Below are 18,961 nucleotides of genomic sequence, written 5' to 3' on the forward strand. Positions count from 1 at the left end.
AGAGAGGAAGTGGTTTGGGTACTGAGAAAAATGAAGAATGGAAAGGCTGTGGGAGCAGACCAGATACCTGGGGAAGTGTGGAAAAGTTTGGGCATTGAGGGTGTGGATATGTTATGGGATCTGATGTGTAAAATAGCCCAACAGGAAAAGATACCATAGGAATGGAGGAAAAGTATTCTCGTCCCAATCTACAGAGGAGGAGGAGGAGATGTTCAAGACTGTGGCAACTATAGAGGAATCAAGCTGATGTCACACACATTAAAAATATGGGAAAGAGTAATTGAAGCAAGGTTACGGCAGGAAACGAAAATTGGTGAGGAGCAGTTTGGATTTATGCCAGGAAGAGGGACAACGGATGCAATATTTGCGCTAAGGCGATTGATGGAGAAATATAGAGAGATGCAAGTGGATCTGCACATGGTGTTTATAGACCTGGAAAAGGCATACAACAGAGTGGCCAGGCAGGAGGTATGGAGGTGTATGAGGAAGACGGGGGTTTCGGAGAAGTACGTGAGGTTGGTGAAGGAGATGTATGAGGGAACAGAAACTCGGGTCAGGTCTAGTGTCGACATGACAGAAGGGTTCCCTGTTGTTGTAGGGCTACACCAAGGGTCAGATCTGAGCCCCTACCTCTTTGACCTGGTCATGGATGTGCTAGTGGAGGATGTCAAGATGGAGGCACCATGGAGCATGCTGTTTGCCGATGACATTGTTCTATGCGAATCATCCCGAGAGAAGCTTGAAAATACCCTGGAAGAGTGGAGAAAGGTATTGGAGGAGAGCGGCATGAGAATTAACTGTGTGAAGACTGAATATATGTCAACAGGGAGTGACGAGGATATCATCATACGACTCCAGGGTGAAAGGCTAATTTCAGGGAAGAAATTCAAGTACCTTGGGTCGGTTGTCGAGAGGAATGGTGACCTGGATGAGGAAATACAGCACCGAATAACATGCGGTTGGATGAATTGGAGGAAGATGAGCGGCGTCCTGTGCGACAAGAGAGTGAGTTGTAAGAGGAAAGGAAATCTCTATAAGATGGTGGTGAGGCCGGCGATGCTCCATGGTGCAGAGACGTGGCCTATAACCAAGGCACAGGAGAGGAAGATGGAGGTAGCGGAAATGCGGATGTTGAGATGGATGAGTGGTGTGACAAAGGACAGGATAAGGAATGACTACATCAGAGGGACGGTTAAGGTGGGACCAATTGGCAAGAAGATACAAGAAAGTAGGCTGAGGTGGTTTGGACATGTTGAGAGGAAGGGTGAGGAGTATGTTGGTAAACGAGTGGAGTATATGGAGTTGGAGGAAAAGAGGCAGGCCCAAGCTCAGGTGGAGGGATAAGATGACAGAGGATCTTAGGGAGAAAGGATGGAGTCCGAAGGATGCTCTGGACCGGAGAACTTGGAAGAGGAAGGTTAAAGATTGGTGCGCCGACGACCCCGTTTAACATGGGATAAGGCAGAGTGAAAGATGGAGGAGGCGTGGCCAACTTCATTCTATACAAGGGCCAATATATGATGAGTGGTAGTGTCATGGGCCGCACACTTTTAGACAGAACTTAAATAAAAAATAAACTGTATTTTTTCAAGGCAATAGTTATATGTATTGAATTACTATATTTGTTAAATCAATTTACTACTGAGAGAACAATATAAAATATTTGATTGATTTAAATATAAGTTGTTAAATTAAACTTAATTACATATTTCTGGTTTTTTATATATGTAACAACTTAATGAGAACACTGGGCGTTCATGTACGGCAACAGGTTCATCAAAGTCTATTTTCAACGATGATGACGATATTCATAACAAATCCTGAAGGTGGCCATCAGTCAGTCGACGTCTTTGTGATGTTTTTATCCTGCAGTGGGCTGCATGCAGCCCACGGGCCGCCTGCTGTTGGCCACCTATGGTATAGATGATGTTGTAGTTGATGTATTGAGTGGCGAGGACTGAGAGTTGTGGAGTGGGTGCCCTCCCTTGATGGGTCTTTGGACTCCCTGGAAATGTCTAATAATAATAATTAATTTGAACCATAGAAAACAAGCAGGTGTCTTCTGAGTGATTTTTAGTTAATTCTTGGCATTTGGAATGAAGTCTGGTAGATGTAAAGTTTCCAGTGAATTATTTGATTTTGTGTTATTTGTATAAGATTTAACTGTTTTTGTTTTTTTTTTCATAGGACTTAGAAATAATGCTGATATGGTTTAGTTATTTTTAATATGCATTCTGTCCATGAAGGATAAATTTTAATACAATGCAGGTGAAGTAATGATTGCATAATTCAGAGATCAAAGTCCATTTTTAATCCACTTGAGGCTTCCAGTAAGCAGGATAGATGACTCGTTTATCCTGCAGGAAGTTGGTGCATAACTCTTCACAGTATATATATCTACCACCTTAACACTGTGGATTCAAATCCACACTGTTAGTGGAGATTTTGTCTTCAGCCATCTAGGCCAACAGATGCTATCACTAAAGTATAGATCAAATGTGAATGACAGTGAAGTAAGACTATATGTATTTTTCATTTTTATGTACTCTCATCTGCAGGTGCATTCTGTATTTGTTACTGTATTTGTCTTGGAATAGTGCCAGGTGTTATAGTTCAGTTGATTAGTTGCTTGTATATGTATATATGCAGGTATAATGAGATTGATAGATTATCTTGTAAGGTGTCTGAAATTTGTTAAGTTTTTCTCCTCTGTTCTCCCTTTCTCGGATGTTTTGAATGCTAAATGACTTAACAGAATTTTGCAGGATGATGTAACTGAAACTTATTATTCTTGATATGCTAGTGGGATTATCCTATAATATACTTGAACCTATAAGTATAAATAATATACTTAATATACTTATATAATTTTCCCTGTTTTTCCCCCCCATCTAGCTCCTCCTGTAATTACAGAGCTTCCAGAAACTGTCAAAGTAGTAGTTGGAGAAGAAAAAACAATAGAATGCAAGGCTTCTGGTTTTCCAGATCCAAAATATGAATGGATAGGTCCAGTAAGTATAGTTTATTTTTGCCTTTGAAATTCATACAAATTGCAAAAGTAGTGGTGTATTAGTTCATAAACAGTAGAAAAGTATATATCTTCAAATTTGCACCAAATACTTGCCATATCTTTATATTGACAGGGTTGTCCCATTGACTGACTGGCATTGTCAGAAATGCTGATATTGCTACAATATCTGAATCCAAAAATGCAGCCTGTCAGTTACCATTTCATGTATATCACTGGTATGCATGAAATCTTGACATGCCCAGAATACTTAAACGGGATTGCCTTGTCATAACTGCTTGTGCTTATAAAAGATAGTCTTTTCTTACATAATATGATAGCACAGTAGTTCTAATTGTAGACAGACAAAATGTAATAGTTCAATTTTTTTCACTCAGTTAGCCTAATGGCTATGCGCTACACAACCATATGCCTGGGGAAGGAGTGTCCCAGGTTCGATTCCCGTTGACAATGTGAGGAGCTTAAGGATCTTCCTCAGCTATAGCCAAGTTAAGCCAGTCTTGGACGTGGACCGCAGGGCTTTTTCCACCAGTTTATTTGTGGTTTTTCATCTTGCAAACTGGCCCGTGAACACATAGGCTACAGTCATAGTACGGCAAGGAAGGCAATGAGAAACCACCTTGCTCATAACTATTTCCCTATTATGGTAGCATATAGCTGAGGGAATAGAATAATAATAATAATAAATGTTTTACTTTTAATTTATCATAAATGCCATCAATTATAATAGTAAAATGACTTGCATGTTGCAGTAGATAATTTAGCATTGTTATAAAAAAAAAAAAATTAAGGAAATGATTGAAAACAATCTTTAAAATGCATTTCATAATAGCATTTTTGCATAGTATAACATTGTTCGTTATCACAGTTGAACCTGGACTGTTTTTAGCATATATATATATATATATATATATATATATATTATCACATCTTTTTATTAAACTTGAACTGATTCAATTTCCACTCTAAGTGAAAAAGTCCTCAAGCTCATGTTACCCATTGTACTAAATATATCATACCCAAACTACTAATATCTGTTTACAAATATATTTGCACCAACGATCTCATATGATCAGGAAGTGGATTCCTTTTATGACAAAATCATAACCTGATGTGTGAAACACTCAAGAAAGATTAGTAATACAAGAGAATTGGAATGCAAAAATCAGAATAGGATATAGGAAGGAATTTTCTCCCCTTTATCAGTATTTTTGGATTAGGAGAAACAGATGACAAGTATGAAACTGATAGATCATTCTGCAAATTCTCACTATAAACAACACCTGGATCTCTCCAGATGGAAGAACTCGGAACCTAACTATTTATAAAAACTGAATGTAGACCTGTCAAGTTTATACAGGTAACTAGATCTTTCCCAGGTGCAACCATTGGAAGTGACCATAATTTAGTCATAGCAACATTTATATTGAAATTTGATATTTTAAACTTTTCCACTAAAGAACTATTTTAAAACAAATGTTGCTACTCTTTCCAAAATCCCTGTCGACTCTTGATCCTGATGCCTCTTACCAACAGTTTAAGGACAATTATTGAAACTTCCAAAAATATCCTAGGAAGAGAATGCATTATCAATAAACCTTGGATTATCCCCAAAAAATATTGGATCTTTGTGATCAGCAGAGAAGATTAAAACTAATTTGACACATTGGGAACAACAATGAACAGTGTAATTATTTGATAGACAGATTAAATAGGAAATAAAGCTGGTTATATAAAAGATGCAAAGAAGTTGAGGATAATCTTCATAAGAATAACCATACAACAGCATACAAATAATTAAGAAATTAACGAAGTGTTTTGTGTTGTGTCTGTCTTTCATCCAACCTTATATTTGCTAGCTGTTGTTTGACCCCACTTTCAAACATAAAGAAAATTTTTATTATACTGCACCACTCTGTTTGAAATCGCACAATTTTTGTGAGGGAATCAAGCACCAATTAGCACTACAGCTATAAGAACTTACTACAGGCCAAAGTTGTCTTACTTATATATAGGGTTTCCTTCAAGATTTGTATTTTAATGAGCGGTGCAAGGAAACTGAAATTAGGCAAGCATAAGAATCAAGTTAAACAAGATATTTAATTCTCTCACAAAATTATTCTTACATAAGAAACAAGAACTCTATTAAGATCAATACAATTAGAAAACAATTTATGCATTCTATAAAGAAATTAGATTCTACTCAGCTGAGTATATCATTTACTGCTAGAACTTATGTATAGGCTCACAATTCTCATCTGTTATGATTTCAACTTAGTTTCACTTTAAACAACATCAATATTCAGCAAAACATCCAAAAGTTAGTTCTTTTTAGTCTCAGTGAAATATTCGTAAACTTCAATTTATCAAACACTTGACAAGCATCATTGGTATTTATCAGAGGATTAAAATAGTTCTTAAAAGGCTCAGTCTTGATTTTACATATCGTAGTGAGATAACACATTCAAACACGAACTAATTCTTCAATGAAGTTTCTCATATTAATTTCACAAGGAAATGTTTTATAATATCACTCATTCAAGCTTGACTAGCTGGCTCCAGCAACACGAAATTTGACAAAATTCTCTGGACACAAGTAACACTATCACACGTTAGTTATAGAATAGATATTCTTACCGGTATGATCATCATCATAGCTCTTGCACATTATGGAAAATTCTTACATCACTTCTAGGCACTCGATAATCTTCCACTTTAGATGACAGAAAACTTGTAGTATCACTCAGTTCAACAACTTATTTGCCCAGACTGGAAAAGATATTTTCTTGCTCGTAATAACTTGTCTTACGATAAATCTCAATCATATTATTATTATCCATTCACTCAGGTAAATTTCTTTACAAGGTGACAGGAAACTATAAATAATTATGAGTTCAAAATAAGATTCATTAAAATCGGAACAAGCTTCCAAATCTTTGTTGCGACGTTCAATCTCAGGTCATGTCTCACTACCTATCTACACTCACTCCATTTTTCTTCTTGTTCCTTCTTCCTCAATCTTATAAATCCTCTCTCTTTTTCCCGCCCAAATCACGAAATTATCACGATCGTTGTACAGTTCTCAATACTAAGACACACACTATTATGAAATAACTTAGTTTTCTGACAGCAGCCAATCAAATCACATTAGCAGAGTCCGTTAGAAATACTTTCACTTTCCGTAACAACAAATAAAATGCATATATTGCAGTTCACTTAGGATACATTTACAAGATAAAATAACTAAAAAAAAATTACAATTATTATTTCAATGAACAAATAACAGTAAGTGTTTAAATTACAATTTATTTAGGAGCAAACTTAGCTCAGGAAATGCAATTCATGTTAAATCATTTTAACATGAATTGATTTAACATTTGTAAGAGTTGGATAATTGAAGAATGAGGCTGGAACAGATATTACTGATCATGAAAAAAATATAAAAAAGATACGATTATTCAAGTATGACAGCTTGGAACAACAAAATTTAGAAGATATTGTTCTGGTGATAAGAAAACAATGATCTTATAGTTAGAGAAAAGTAGAAAGAGCAATCTTAAGATCAAAAACAGAAAAGCCAGTGAGAATTGACAGTATCTCATCAGAACTACTTAAAAAAGAGGTAGAACCTATTGTTAGTTCACTTCACAAAATTTGCCAGCAGGTGTGGAACACTTGAGATCTGGCCAAAAAGATTGGCATGTACAGGTAACCCTCGTATAATGCTGATGTTAGGTTCCACAAAAATGCCGCGTTATATAAATCAAGTTATGCTAGACTCAGATCACATAGAAAAAGTAGGATTAGGTTCTGAAATCTTTGTTTATATAATCTTATAAACAAAGTTTATAAGATTTTTAATTAAATTAGATTTATAAGTTTAAAATATTTTAATTGTCATCACTCTCTTCAAAACTAACATTTTGTAGATGTTCTTTATTTTCGAGTGGCTGGATGTCATCATCACTTGAAATCTCTTGGACATCATTAGTATAATTCTCATTGCATACTTTGGCTGGTTTTGTTATCAGGAAGTCAGTAATAAGATCTTGCTTACCACTGTGCTGCAAATTTTTATTAACTTCATAATACGGGGCTAAACAAATATCCAATTGTCTCATGAATTTTCTAGAGCGCTCCATTGAGAGATCATTATCCATAAAACAACTTGCCAAGTCCAATCCTTCTGCTAATTTCTTTAAACTGAATTCTTTAATGGATTCATCACAATCAGAATCTTCAGCAGAACTTTCCCCACCATTTGGTTTGAGGTCATCTATTAATTGTACCAGTTCCTCCTCATTTAAATCTATTTCCCCATCAATTAATTCACTAATTTTGTTTTCAACCATATTGCAAAAGTGCTCTAAGTGGCCATTACTATAAAAATATTATTTTTTACATTAAAAAAAGCATTACATATTGTATGCAACTCACCAAAAAATAAAGTGCTCAGCTTGAGATTAACACGCTTATGATTTAATGCGCTTTCCTGGCAGAAAACGAAGACAATTTTCAACAATAAATACTTTATACAGTAAACAATTGACGTACATGCATGCTAAAGGGTATTTCCCCTAATATAAATTTGCTTCTTATAACTACATGCACGATATGGGCAGACGCAAATTTAACGAAGATAAAATTTGATTTTTAAGTCTCGCATTGAAAAATTTATGAAAAGATAAAGGGTTACTACAGTTTGTAGACCGTCTTATAACTAATACCTTTTCTAATGCCTGTATTCCCATTTCAATATGAAAGAGCAAGAAGTGCAATAATTTTAGGACAATTAACTTCATCAGTCATCTAAGCAAAATATTTTTGGTTGTCTTATTCTCACGTATTGAAGCAAAAACGGAATTCAATTTTTGGGAATTCAGGCTGGATTTGTACAGGAGTATATATTTATGCTGCATATCATTGGAGTTAAATACATAGAACATAATGAAATATTGTCATAATTTTCTTCATATTTGGTTCTATTTAGCATGATGCTCTTTGGAAAATTCAGCAACAGTTCTAGAATAGGAAACAAAATCAAGGGAAATTATAGCACTTCATTTCCAATCAAATGTGGAGTAAGTGGTGCAAATTATCACTAATGTTATTTAATTGTTTCCTTGAATATGTTGTAAATGAAGCCCTGGAGAACTGTGATATTGGAGTGCAGTAGAGGAAGAATAAATCATTTAAAGTTTTTTGATGGTTTTGATTTATTGAAAGAAAATAAGATCTCTAGGAAATCACCACAAAGCTCATAATCTTAAAAAAAATATTATTTAACCATAAGTACCCCAAAATCAAAAACAATTCTAAATATGTCATAATGACCAAGAAGGAAGTGCTCTGATAAACTGATAAAATTCTTCTCAAGGCACATCCATAGAAGTTGATAATTTAAATACCTAGGCAATATCTTTAATAAAGATGAAAGATCAAGATAGGATATTAAAACAAAAATTTGCAAGAGCAACAACAGCACTCCAAAAACTAAAGCCACTATGGAGACATAAGCTTACAGATTACATCTTATTGACACACTAGTTAATTCAGTATGTCTATAAAGAAGCAAAACTTGGACACTCCTAAAAGAAAATGAAAGGTGTTGCTGGCATTTGAAATTAAATGCTATAGATGACTCCTAAAGATATCTCACAAATTTCAAAGTAAGACAAAAAAATCAGTTCTTTTGCCAGTCCAAGAGATAACATTATAACAAAGATCCAAAGGGAAAAAATTCATCTGGCTTGGTCATATCAGCAGATCCAATGGTCTCTTTGCAAGTTCTTGAAGCACTTATTCCAGGAACTCAAAAGAGGTACACCTAGAATAAACTGAATAGATGATATAAAAAATTGGACATGTTTCTTCACTTAGAGCTGAAAGCTAAGTGTCAATCAAGGACTGAGTGGAATATTTCCTGATATCTACTAGATGCTTGGACTGTGGGAAGAAGACACAAAGTGGATGCTCCTTCTCAAATTATTTCCTATTTTATTAGTGTAAAAGTTACAGTAGTGCCGCAATTACAGTGTCTGCAGTGTACACCTAGTCATCTGTGTTCTCTTGGATTCTTCTCCTTCATAAACAGCTAATTTTCTGTCCATCAGCTGCTCACTTACAAATGTATTCTTATTCCCCTACTTGTCTCATTTTATGTAATAGCTCAGTGTGATATCTTGTCACATGCCTTTGCAAAGCCAAGTACTATCATTGTGTAGCCATTTTCTTTTATAGCACAACTGTCACTATTATAGAAAGTGAATAAATTACATTAGTAATTACTATAATCTTTTATAAAACTGTGTTGTCTGAATGTTTGTATTTACCCATTTCTGAATTCTGCTCTTAACCAACTTTTCTAATACCTAACACCACCACTCTTGAGATACTGACTAGTCTGTAATTTGGTACCCTCTGTCTTAGAGCCTCATTTAAAAAATTGAGCTATTTTTCTCTTTCCATCTCCCTTGAAACTGTCAGTGCTAAGAATATCCTGCATTAGAGGCATGGCCATTTCTCTCGCATCTTCTTATAACATGCAAGATGACATCATTCTCCTGACAGTATTCACATTGATTTTGTAGTATCTGAAGCAAGACCAATTCATCTACTTCACTTCTGTTTTCATATCAGTTTGTCATTGCAGTATCATTCATCTGGATGATATACCCTCACACAGTGATTACTCAATGATTCCATTATCTCATCTACTTCTGTCATTCTCTCTCTCTCTCTGCCATAACCATTCTTCCTTTTACTTTCTACATTGTAAAAAAATTCCTTGGAATTTTCTTTGGTTTGCTTGGCTAATTTCCTTATCTGATTTTGTCCTCGCCATACTAGTCATCTGTGCTTGTTACTGCTCATGAACTTCATCCCCTTTATGCCCCTTCCACTTTCTTGTAACTCCCTAAAACAAAAATGCCAGCTCTTATATATGAACGCTTAGCAATTTTTTCCAATAACTTGAGAAATACAAACCAGTCTGCAGTTTGATACCTCCATTTTACCACCACCTTTTATACAATGGCAATATCTTCTAATTGTATATGAGAGAGCATGATATCTTGAAAAAGGAAAGTCACTAGTGGTGTGCTGCAGGGTCTGTTGGGGATCATTATTGAATTTGTTTATTAATGATATTGGGATAGATTTAACTGGAGATTTGCAGATGCAAAACTGAGATAGTTAAGCACAATTGTGGTCTTACAGGAGGATTTCAGTAGACTTGGGCTAGTGAGTGGAACTACCAGTTCAGTGTTGCAAAGTGTAATGTTCTGAAATTTATAGGCAAGAATGTGATGCAAAGTATATACTTGGTGGAAAAACTTTGAATGAGGCAGAGATATGATCTGGGTTTAGGGTCACACTGCCCAATTTGTGAAGACCATCTAATTATGACAGTGACAATTATTAAAATGACATACAGAAATAGGTTATAGTTCATTGTATAAGGTCTTGATCAGGCTATGTATGGGGTTTTGTGTGCAGATTGTCATTTTTATGGGGATAAGGATATATTAGAAATTACAGATACCATATATTAGATATTACAGATATATAAGGATATATTAGATATTATATATCCTTATACCATAGAAGATATATATATATATATATATATATATATATATTATAAGATATATTATACAGATACCATAGAAGATTGACTAAGGTATCTGTAATATCCTTTAGATAAGGGTTAATGGTAGAGGAATAGAACAAGAAGCTCAGTGAAACTAAAGAGAATGTGAACAAGGTAGTAAGGAACAAGTTATCTGCTTGGATTAATTGGTTAATAGAAATGCAGACATGTTGAATGAGATTAAAGCATGGTTTGAGCTTTGTGTGTATATGAGCCTTGTCCTCATGAAGGTCTAGTGTTAATTCTTTTGGAGTGCAAGTGATGAAAAAATTGTTCATGATACATTGGCATCAGCTCTCTGTAATGACTCTCCCAATGAGTTTTTGATAATTTTTACTTTTGCTGCTGTATTTCATTTGAATTGTTTCATCAGCCATCTCAACTGATTTTTCAGTTTCATATTTAGCTGCTGGTGAAGATAAACTCAATTTTTATTTTCTGAAGTAAAGCTCTGAACTAAAAGTATGTTTGTCTATAGTTTTTAAAGAATTTCCAGCAGTTTTCTCTGCAGTAGGCTAGGCTAATATTAGCATATTAACTTTCTTAAGGTTGTGTATATAATATATTAGCATATGAACTTAAGATTGTGCATATATGTAAATAAGAGTGCAGTGATTGAACCCTGTGTGGAGACCATTCAGTTGGAGTGTTTGCTTTGAGTGTTCTTTTCAATTGCATAACATCAGGTGTAATGTTCAGAAATTTTAAGTGAATGGCAGATTTTTTCTTAAGACTGTATTTCATAGCTATTTTCTGTGTAGGTCTGATTCCTGTTAGGACTGTTACTTGATAAGAGTATTAGATTGTTCATAAGTCCACTAGAATATCAGATAACTCTTTCCCCTCTCTCTCTCTCCCCCCTCTCCAAAAAATTCTAGTTTCCTAGTTTGGTTGAAATGCTGCTTGCTTGCTTTTTTTTGGGGGGGGGGGTATAAATTAATCAGTTTCTTCTCTAGTGGTAAAAGGGTGATCATTATGGGTGATTTTAATTATGGCAATATTGCCTAGAATGATGAGATAGCAACTGGAAGTAAAGAAAATGAGTTTTTGAGGAATAACTACCTCAGACAGTACGTAACAGAGGGGCATGCAAGGATTGAGGGTCTTGGATTTGGTCATCTCATCAGAGGATGTAATTATAAATGATATGTCAAATCATTCACAAATTGGTGAGAGTGACCATGAGGTGATTAACTGGGTGGTTGCCAGCAGTGGGAGGACCTCTGTGAGAAAAGGTATATGTGGAACTACAGGGGGGGGGGGGGGATTATGAAGAGCTCAGGAGACAGCTTGTGGTTTTACATGGAATGAGGAGTTAGCTGCAAAAGAGATCAATGCAGCTTGAGGAATTTTCAAAAACTATCTAGTAGATGCAATGTCTAAATATATTCCAAGGGTGAGAAGGTTAAATAAAGTAGGTGTGAGATGGATGAATAAAGAGATTAAGCATGCAATACAGAGAAAGAGGGCATTGTGGAGGCAGCATAAGCGAAGTGGAAATAACCAATTCCATGAGGTCTACAAAGACCAGGCAAGGCAGGTGACTTGGTTGGTGAGGGTAGCTAAAGAGAAGTATGAACAGCAGTTAGCTAATGAAGCCAAAAAGAATCCTAAGGAGCTCTTTCGATATGTAGCCAGCAAAAGAAAGAATGATTATGGAAGGATGAAATTGACTGGAGAAAATGGTATAAAGACAGCTGTTGCAGAATGTGTGGTGGAGATACTTAATGAGCAGTTCATACAGGTCTTTCAGTCTTGTGAATGTGACTTCATGGAGAGATTGAGAGCAGTAGATGATTGGGAGGAGAGACTGACTGTAAGTGAGCAAGAGGTGTATGGGGAGTTGAGTAAACTAGATGTTAATAAGGCTGTGGGACTTAATAATATATCTCCACGTATTCTGAAGGAATGTGCCAGGGAGTTGACACCTGTCTTGAAATATTTTTTTAATAAGAGTCTTGCACTCGGTTAAGTCCCTAAAGAGGGCAAGATTGTGCCACTTCATAAAGGAGGTGATCAAATCAAGCAACTATAGGCCTATCTGTGTGTCAGGTGTTGTGGTTAAGTTGTTGGAGAAGCTTGTGAGAACTAGGATTCAGAGTTGGGTTGACAACAATGGTATCATCTTTGATGGACATCATGGATTTGCTAAAGGGAGGTCATGTTTTAGTAATCTCCTTACTTATTACAATAAAGTGACTGCTTCCTTGGACAGAGGAGAAGGATACATAGTACTTGAATTTCGCAAAGGCTTTTGATAAAATACCTCATGATAAATTGATAGTCAAACTGGAGTGGATGGGGTTGGATATTAGATTGGTGCATTGGTTTTGAGACTAGCTATCTGATAGGTATCAATAAGTTGTGTCTGAGGGAGCAATATCCAGGAAAAGGAAAGTTACTAGTGGTGTACCTCAGGGGTCTGTTTTAGGGCCATTGCTGTTTAACTTGTATATTAATGATATTGGTGAAGATTTGGATGGAGATATTCAGCTGTTTGCCGATGATGCAAAGTTGAGACGAACCATGAAGAGTAGAAGAGATGTTGTGGCCTTACAAGAAGACTTGAATAAATTGAGTGATTGGGCACAGAAATGGGGATGTGAATATAATAAATTTAGTTTAATCCTTTATCCAAGTGTGAGCAAAGAAAGTTTGTGCCTGAAAGTATCTTCAGGACTGGGGTAAGGTGGTACAACACCAGGGCACTCCTTGCAAAGGTGGAGCAAGCCACCAACACTCCTATCTCAGTATCTCCCATAATGCAAAACACATCTCCTTGCGTATATGTCTAATGTTATGCATTAAGGGAAGGGTCACAACCCAGACTAGTTTCGACCTTTATTGAGGTCTCTTCAGTGGGAGCCAGGCCCAAGTGGAGATACTAGGCAGAAGCATTAGCAGGTAATCTCTACCTATAGGAGTTGCCAAATGGTGTGCCACCCTTTTTTAATAAATTAATCTGGATTTAGAGAAAGATGTTGAAAGTTTATTTTTCACTTGGTTAGAGTATAATAAATTTAGTTTGTTGGTAGCTTGCTCCACCTTTGCAAGGAGTTTTCTGGTGTTGTACCACCTTACCCCAGTCCTGAAGATACTTTCAGGCACAAACTTTGTTTGCTCACACTTGGATAAAGGATTAAACTAAATTTATTATACTCTAACCAAGTGAACAATAAACTTTCAACAATGGGGATGCGAGTTCAATGTTGAAAAATGTAAGGTTTTAAAATTTGGAGAACAAAAATGGGATGCAGAATTTATGCTTGGTGTGGATATACTGTCAGAGGTGGAGGAAATAAGAGATCTGGGGGTGATAGTGGAATAGTGGATAAGGATCTGAAATTTAGGGGACACATAGCCAAAATTGTGAGGGCAACACAAAGGCTTCTGGGAATGATGCGGAGGACACTGACGTGTGGAAGTAGGGAGATTCTTCTTCCGTTGTATAAGGCTTTGATTAGGCCACACATGGACTATTGTGCCCAGATTTGATGACCTGGTTTTCAGAAGGATGAAGAGATGTTGGAAAGGGTCCAAAGGCGACTGACTAAGGTAGTTTCTGACCTCTGGAATGTCGAATATGAGGAAAGATTGAGGAGATGCAATTTGCAGAGTCTGGTGGACAGGAGGAAGAGGGGAGATATGATAGAGACCTACAAGTTGGTAACGGGTTGTTATAGGATCAATGCTGGAGAAGTTCTACAGAAAATAGTGGGAGATTGGGGGAGAACCCGAGGTCATCCCTGGAAACTGTATGAAGAAGGTGTGAGTAGGGGAGTAAGAGGCAGGTTTTTTTCGTGCAGAGTTGTAAATGATTGGAATGCCTTACCTGAGAGTGTGGTGTCTGCAGAGTCTGAATGTGTTCAAAGCACGGTATGATGAGCTGTGTGTGTGTGTGTGATAAAAGGACCTCCCAGATGAGTCTTTGACTCCATGAGGTCTTGGGTAATAATAATGATAGTACTACATGATTGTTTACAGGAAAATTGATAGGAGATTAGTGATCTGTCAATTTTTCTTCAAATTAGTCTGTTACTTATCAATACTCCAGTATTAACATTAGTGTTCTAATCCACTTTTGACTGAATCAATCCACCTAGATCATGGTCTTCCTCTGGGTGCGTTTCATGACATTTTGTTGTCCATTCCTTTCACATTCTGTTTGACTATACCACCTTAGATTAGACCTGCTCATACATTATTGCATGCTGACAATGTCAAATTCCTTCATTTTTAATTATTCTGACAGTGATAGCATCTATTCAGGCACCTAATATCTGTGGTCTTTAATTCATCATGAGGTTTATTTCTAACCCAACTCTCAGATCCATAACACTGGTTTGAATTGTTATCTTGTATACTGTTAGTTCATTGTTTTGGCTAATTCCTTTTATTCAGCTAGTTTCCCACTGTGCCAGCTTTGCTTATTTTGTTTATTTCCATATTTAGTTTGCCATCTTCACTAAAAACTGCTTAAATAGCTGAAATATATATATTTTTTTCTATAGAATTTTAGCAACAGTCCAACTTTACACTAGTAACAATAAAATATCAATTGAAAAAAGTGTCCAACAAGGAGACTCTCTATCACCCAAAATCTTTATAGCAGTCCTTCAAGAAATATTTAATAATATAAACTGGACAAAACTTGGTATTAAAATTGATAACAGAAACTTAACACACCTAAAATATGCAGATGATATAATTTCTGTAAACACTCCAGAAGACCTTAATATAATGATAGAAGATATATATCACTAAAGCAGAAAAGTTGGTATAAAGATAAACAGAGAAAAAACTAAAATCATGTTTAATCGTTTTGTAACGTCAAAAAACATAATAGAAAACAATTTCTTGCAAAGAGTCTTCATATACATACTTAGGTCATCTCATTGATCTAAACTGTGGACTTCAAAAGGAAATAAGAGTTCAACTTTCCTGGAGTGCATTCAGAAAATTGAAAAACATTCATTCAAAACAATGATGTCCCACTCTGTTTAAAAAGGAAAACATTTAACCAGTGTATCCTTCCAGTCATCTCATATGGTTGTGAAACTTGGTCATTAACAAAAGCACTGCCAAATAAATTAACAACTCAAAGAAAAATGGAGAGGTTGATGCTAGACATCACATTAAAAGATAAGAAGCAAAACACCTGGATAAGAAGCCAGACTCGCATCACTGACATCATTCTTCACACGTGACTAATGACCAGACATCTATCCAGAAAAGATGAGTGATGGACCACCATACTAACGAACTGGATTCCTAAACAAGGGAAATGAGGATGTCCTAAACAAAGGTGGAGTGATGAATTGTCAAATTTTGTTGGGGAAAATTGGTCAACCATTGCCAAGAACAGAAAGGTGGAAAGAACTGGAGGAGGCCTTCGTCCAGCAGTGGACAGAAAATGGGCTGAAAAGAAGGTTTTCAGTTGCATTCTCAATGGAGAATCTATAGCAGTTTTCTATGTTCCTGTCTATTTTCATAGTTTTGGTCTTTTTATTTCTGATTTTCATGCCAAATTTGTTATAACTGTTATTCAATTTAGTTAGAGAATTCTGGAGACTTGCACTAGATGTGTTTAGGAGTATATCATCTTCATGAAAAAGATATCTAAGTTTGATATCTGATATCAGGTTTAATATTACTTTCTTCCATAATACAATCCATATAGAGATGGCACCATTAGCTTACACCTGATTTTTACATCAAATCGTTTACACTTGATTTTACATCTTACACATTTCCTTCAATTTTAACTATTGATTTTCAACTTGAATGTAGACTGTATTGATCTGTATAATGTTCCATTTACTCCATATAATTGTAGCAGTTTGATCTATGCTTTTCCAGATGTATAAAATTTCTGTATAGATCCTTGTTTTTGACTATTTGTCATCAAGTGAAAATATGATCTTAGCAACCTTCATTTGGACTGAACCTATAAATCTCACCTGAAACACTTAGAATTCCTCTAATTCTCATTCAGGTTTATTCTCATTTTGTCCTATTTAATTTGGAAATAGATACTAAAAACTATGCATAAATAACTGAAGCATGTTACTTGTTTTATAGGCTCTTCATTCAGAATGCAACTGAAATTTTCTATGTTTCTGCCAATTTTCATAGTTTTGGTTTTTATTGCTGATTTTCACACCAAATTTGTTACAGCTTAATTGATAATCCTAGAGACTTGCATTAAAAGTGTTTAGGAGTACATCATTGCATAAAGAAAAAGAGCTGACTTCATCTCCAATTCTAATATCAAGTTTAATGCCACTTGTTCATAATGTGATCCATATTGATGATAAATAAGAGTGGAGATAATGTGCATCCTTGTCTTATATCTGATTTTACATCAAACTATTTTCCTGTATTTTCATCAAACTTAAATGCAAACATGATGTATTGCTTGGTATAATGTTCTATTTACCCTATATAATTTATAATGTTTTGAAAAGCTTTTTCCTGAGCACTGTCATATGCCTTTTCCAGATCTGCAAAACTTGAGTATGAATCTTCGTTATATTTCCATGATTTCTCAACTATTGTAAAGCAAAAATCTAATCTTCATAACCTCTATTTGGCCAGAATCCAGTCTGGAACATTTTTTATTATTATCTGAGACCTCCAGGGAGTCAAGGACTCATTGAGAGAAGCTGTAAATTACCCAACCCAGCTATCATACCTTCCCTTAAATTGATTTACACTAGATGCACTCACTACCCCTAAGGGCAAATTATTCCACTCACTCACTGCTTTCTGGGAGAAAAACCTAGCTCTTACCCCTTTCTTGACTGAGAACAACCTTAACTTCCATGGATGCTCAGTGTTCTCTCCCTGCCTCCCATATAATGAAAAATTTCATCATTTGAAATGCTATAACACCCATTCAAAAGTTTATAGACCTCTATCATATCACCCCTCTTTCTCTGTTAACCAGAGTGTAATCCACATTCGCAATCTGTCCTCATAATCTAAATTCCATAATCCAAATATAATCTTTGTAACTCTTCTTTATCCCCTTGGAACCCTGGAGACCTGTGCACAGTAATCAAAGTGTGGTCTTATCAAATCTTATAAAGAGGCAAAATTACTTCCTTATCCTTACATGTCAAGGTTCGTTTCAACATAGAAATTATCCTCTGAATTGTATTTGCAACTTTTGCTATGTGACCTTTGAACTTTAAATTCTTATCCACCAATACACCAAGATCCCTTACCTCTTCAGTTTCTTGTAGCATGTCAATGAGAAGTCAGATCTATGAGTTTGGAGTTGAACTGCATAAGAGTGTTGACCAGCAGTTACTCATGTTCATATGTGAATGGAGGGATGGTGGTGGCCAGTTCAGTGGATCAGCACCCATGGAAATACCTGTAGAAGAGACATAATGCTTCAACATAGTCTATGGGAAAGCAATTTGAGGAATCATTGAGGGGTGGGGTCATCAGTTAGCTAAATTGCTTGCTTCTGTGTAACAAGCATTCTGAGGGAAGTCTTAGGTTCACCACTCCAAATATGAAAACAGTAAATGGTTGGATTTGAGTTTTATAAAGTGTCAAAAGGTTGAGTACTGTTTGGGGGGGGAGGGGGACAAGTGTTTTGGAGATTGAAGAGGCTAGCTAAGCCAGGATAGATTAGACGTGAAGGTTAACCCAAGAAGGAACAAGTGGTCTTGGTTGGCAAGAGGAATGTTATCAAATGTGAGGGAGAAAGAGGGGAGGAAATGAGACATGATTGCTTTTTGGTAGCATTAAAATTCACCAGGTTGTCTTTGCTGCACTTGAATGGCAAGGAGATCAGTGTTCAGAGCAATGGTTAAAGATCTTGAAACATGAGTTACTTGAGCACTGCAAGATTTGAAAATGAAAGAGAAATGGAGAGTACTATCATTGGCAAAGTTATGAATAGGATTGATATCAAGGAGAGATGATTGATGTATTGGAGGAAGAGTGCAAGTGACAGCACTGAGCCTTTGGATGCATTAACCAAAAAATCTGAAAGGAAACCATCCACTATGATTTGCAATGAATGATTGGAAAAGCCAATAGCCCATTCACAAAGGGAAGAAGAAATAATGTAAGGTGGGTAGCTTGATAGGAAGGCCAATTTTCAGACTAGATCAAATGCCTTTTTGGAAATATCAAGAGTGACAACATGAGTTTCTCTGAACTTTTTTTTATGGTCAGTGACTGAAGATGAGTAACATTTGCAAAGAGGTCTACTGTGGAATGAGAATGTCTGAATCCATATTGGTGATCAAGTAACTAGTGAG

At 35.8% G+C, this 18,961-nt stretch overlaps 1 protein-coding gene across 6 annotated transcripts in view; it reads left to right on the forward strand.

Annotated features, from left to right (window-relative positions):
* Positions 1-18,961, forward strand: part of Fas2 (neural cell adhesion molecule fasciclin 2) — a 321,060-nt gene that overhangs the window by 167,668 nt on the left and 134,431 nt on the right. For all 6 annotated transcript variants that reach the window (XM_090412742.1, XM_090412741.1, XM_090412743.1 and 3 more), the window contains exon 5: positions 2,896-3,011. In XM_090412742.1, the coding sequence (XP_090268868.1) occupies positions 2,896-3,011 (116 nt within the window). The remainder of the gene's footprint in view (positions 1-2,895; positions 3,012-18,961) is intronic.

The sequence above is a fragment of the Typopeltis vanoorti genome, chromosome 23 (genome assembly GCF_054136105.1).
Source record: "Typopeltis vanoorti isolate ZY-2024b chromosome 23, IOZ_Tvanoo_1.0, whole genome shotgun sequence".
In the NCBI taxonomy this organism is placed as follows: Eukaryota; Metazoa; Arthropoda; class Arachnida; order Uropygi; family Thelyphonidae; genus Typopeltis; species Typopeltis vanoorti.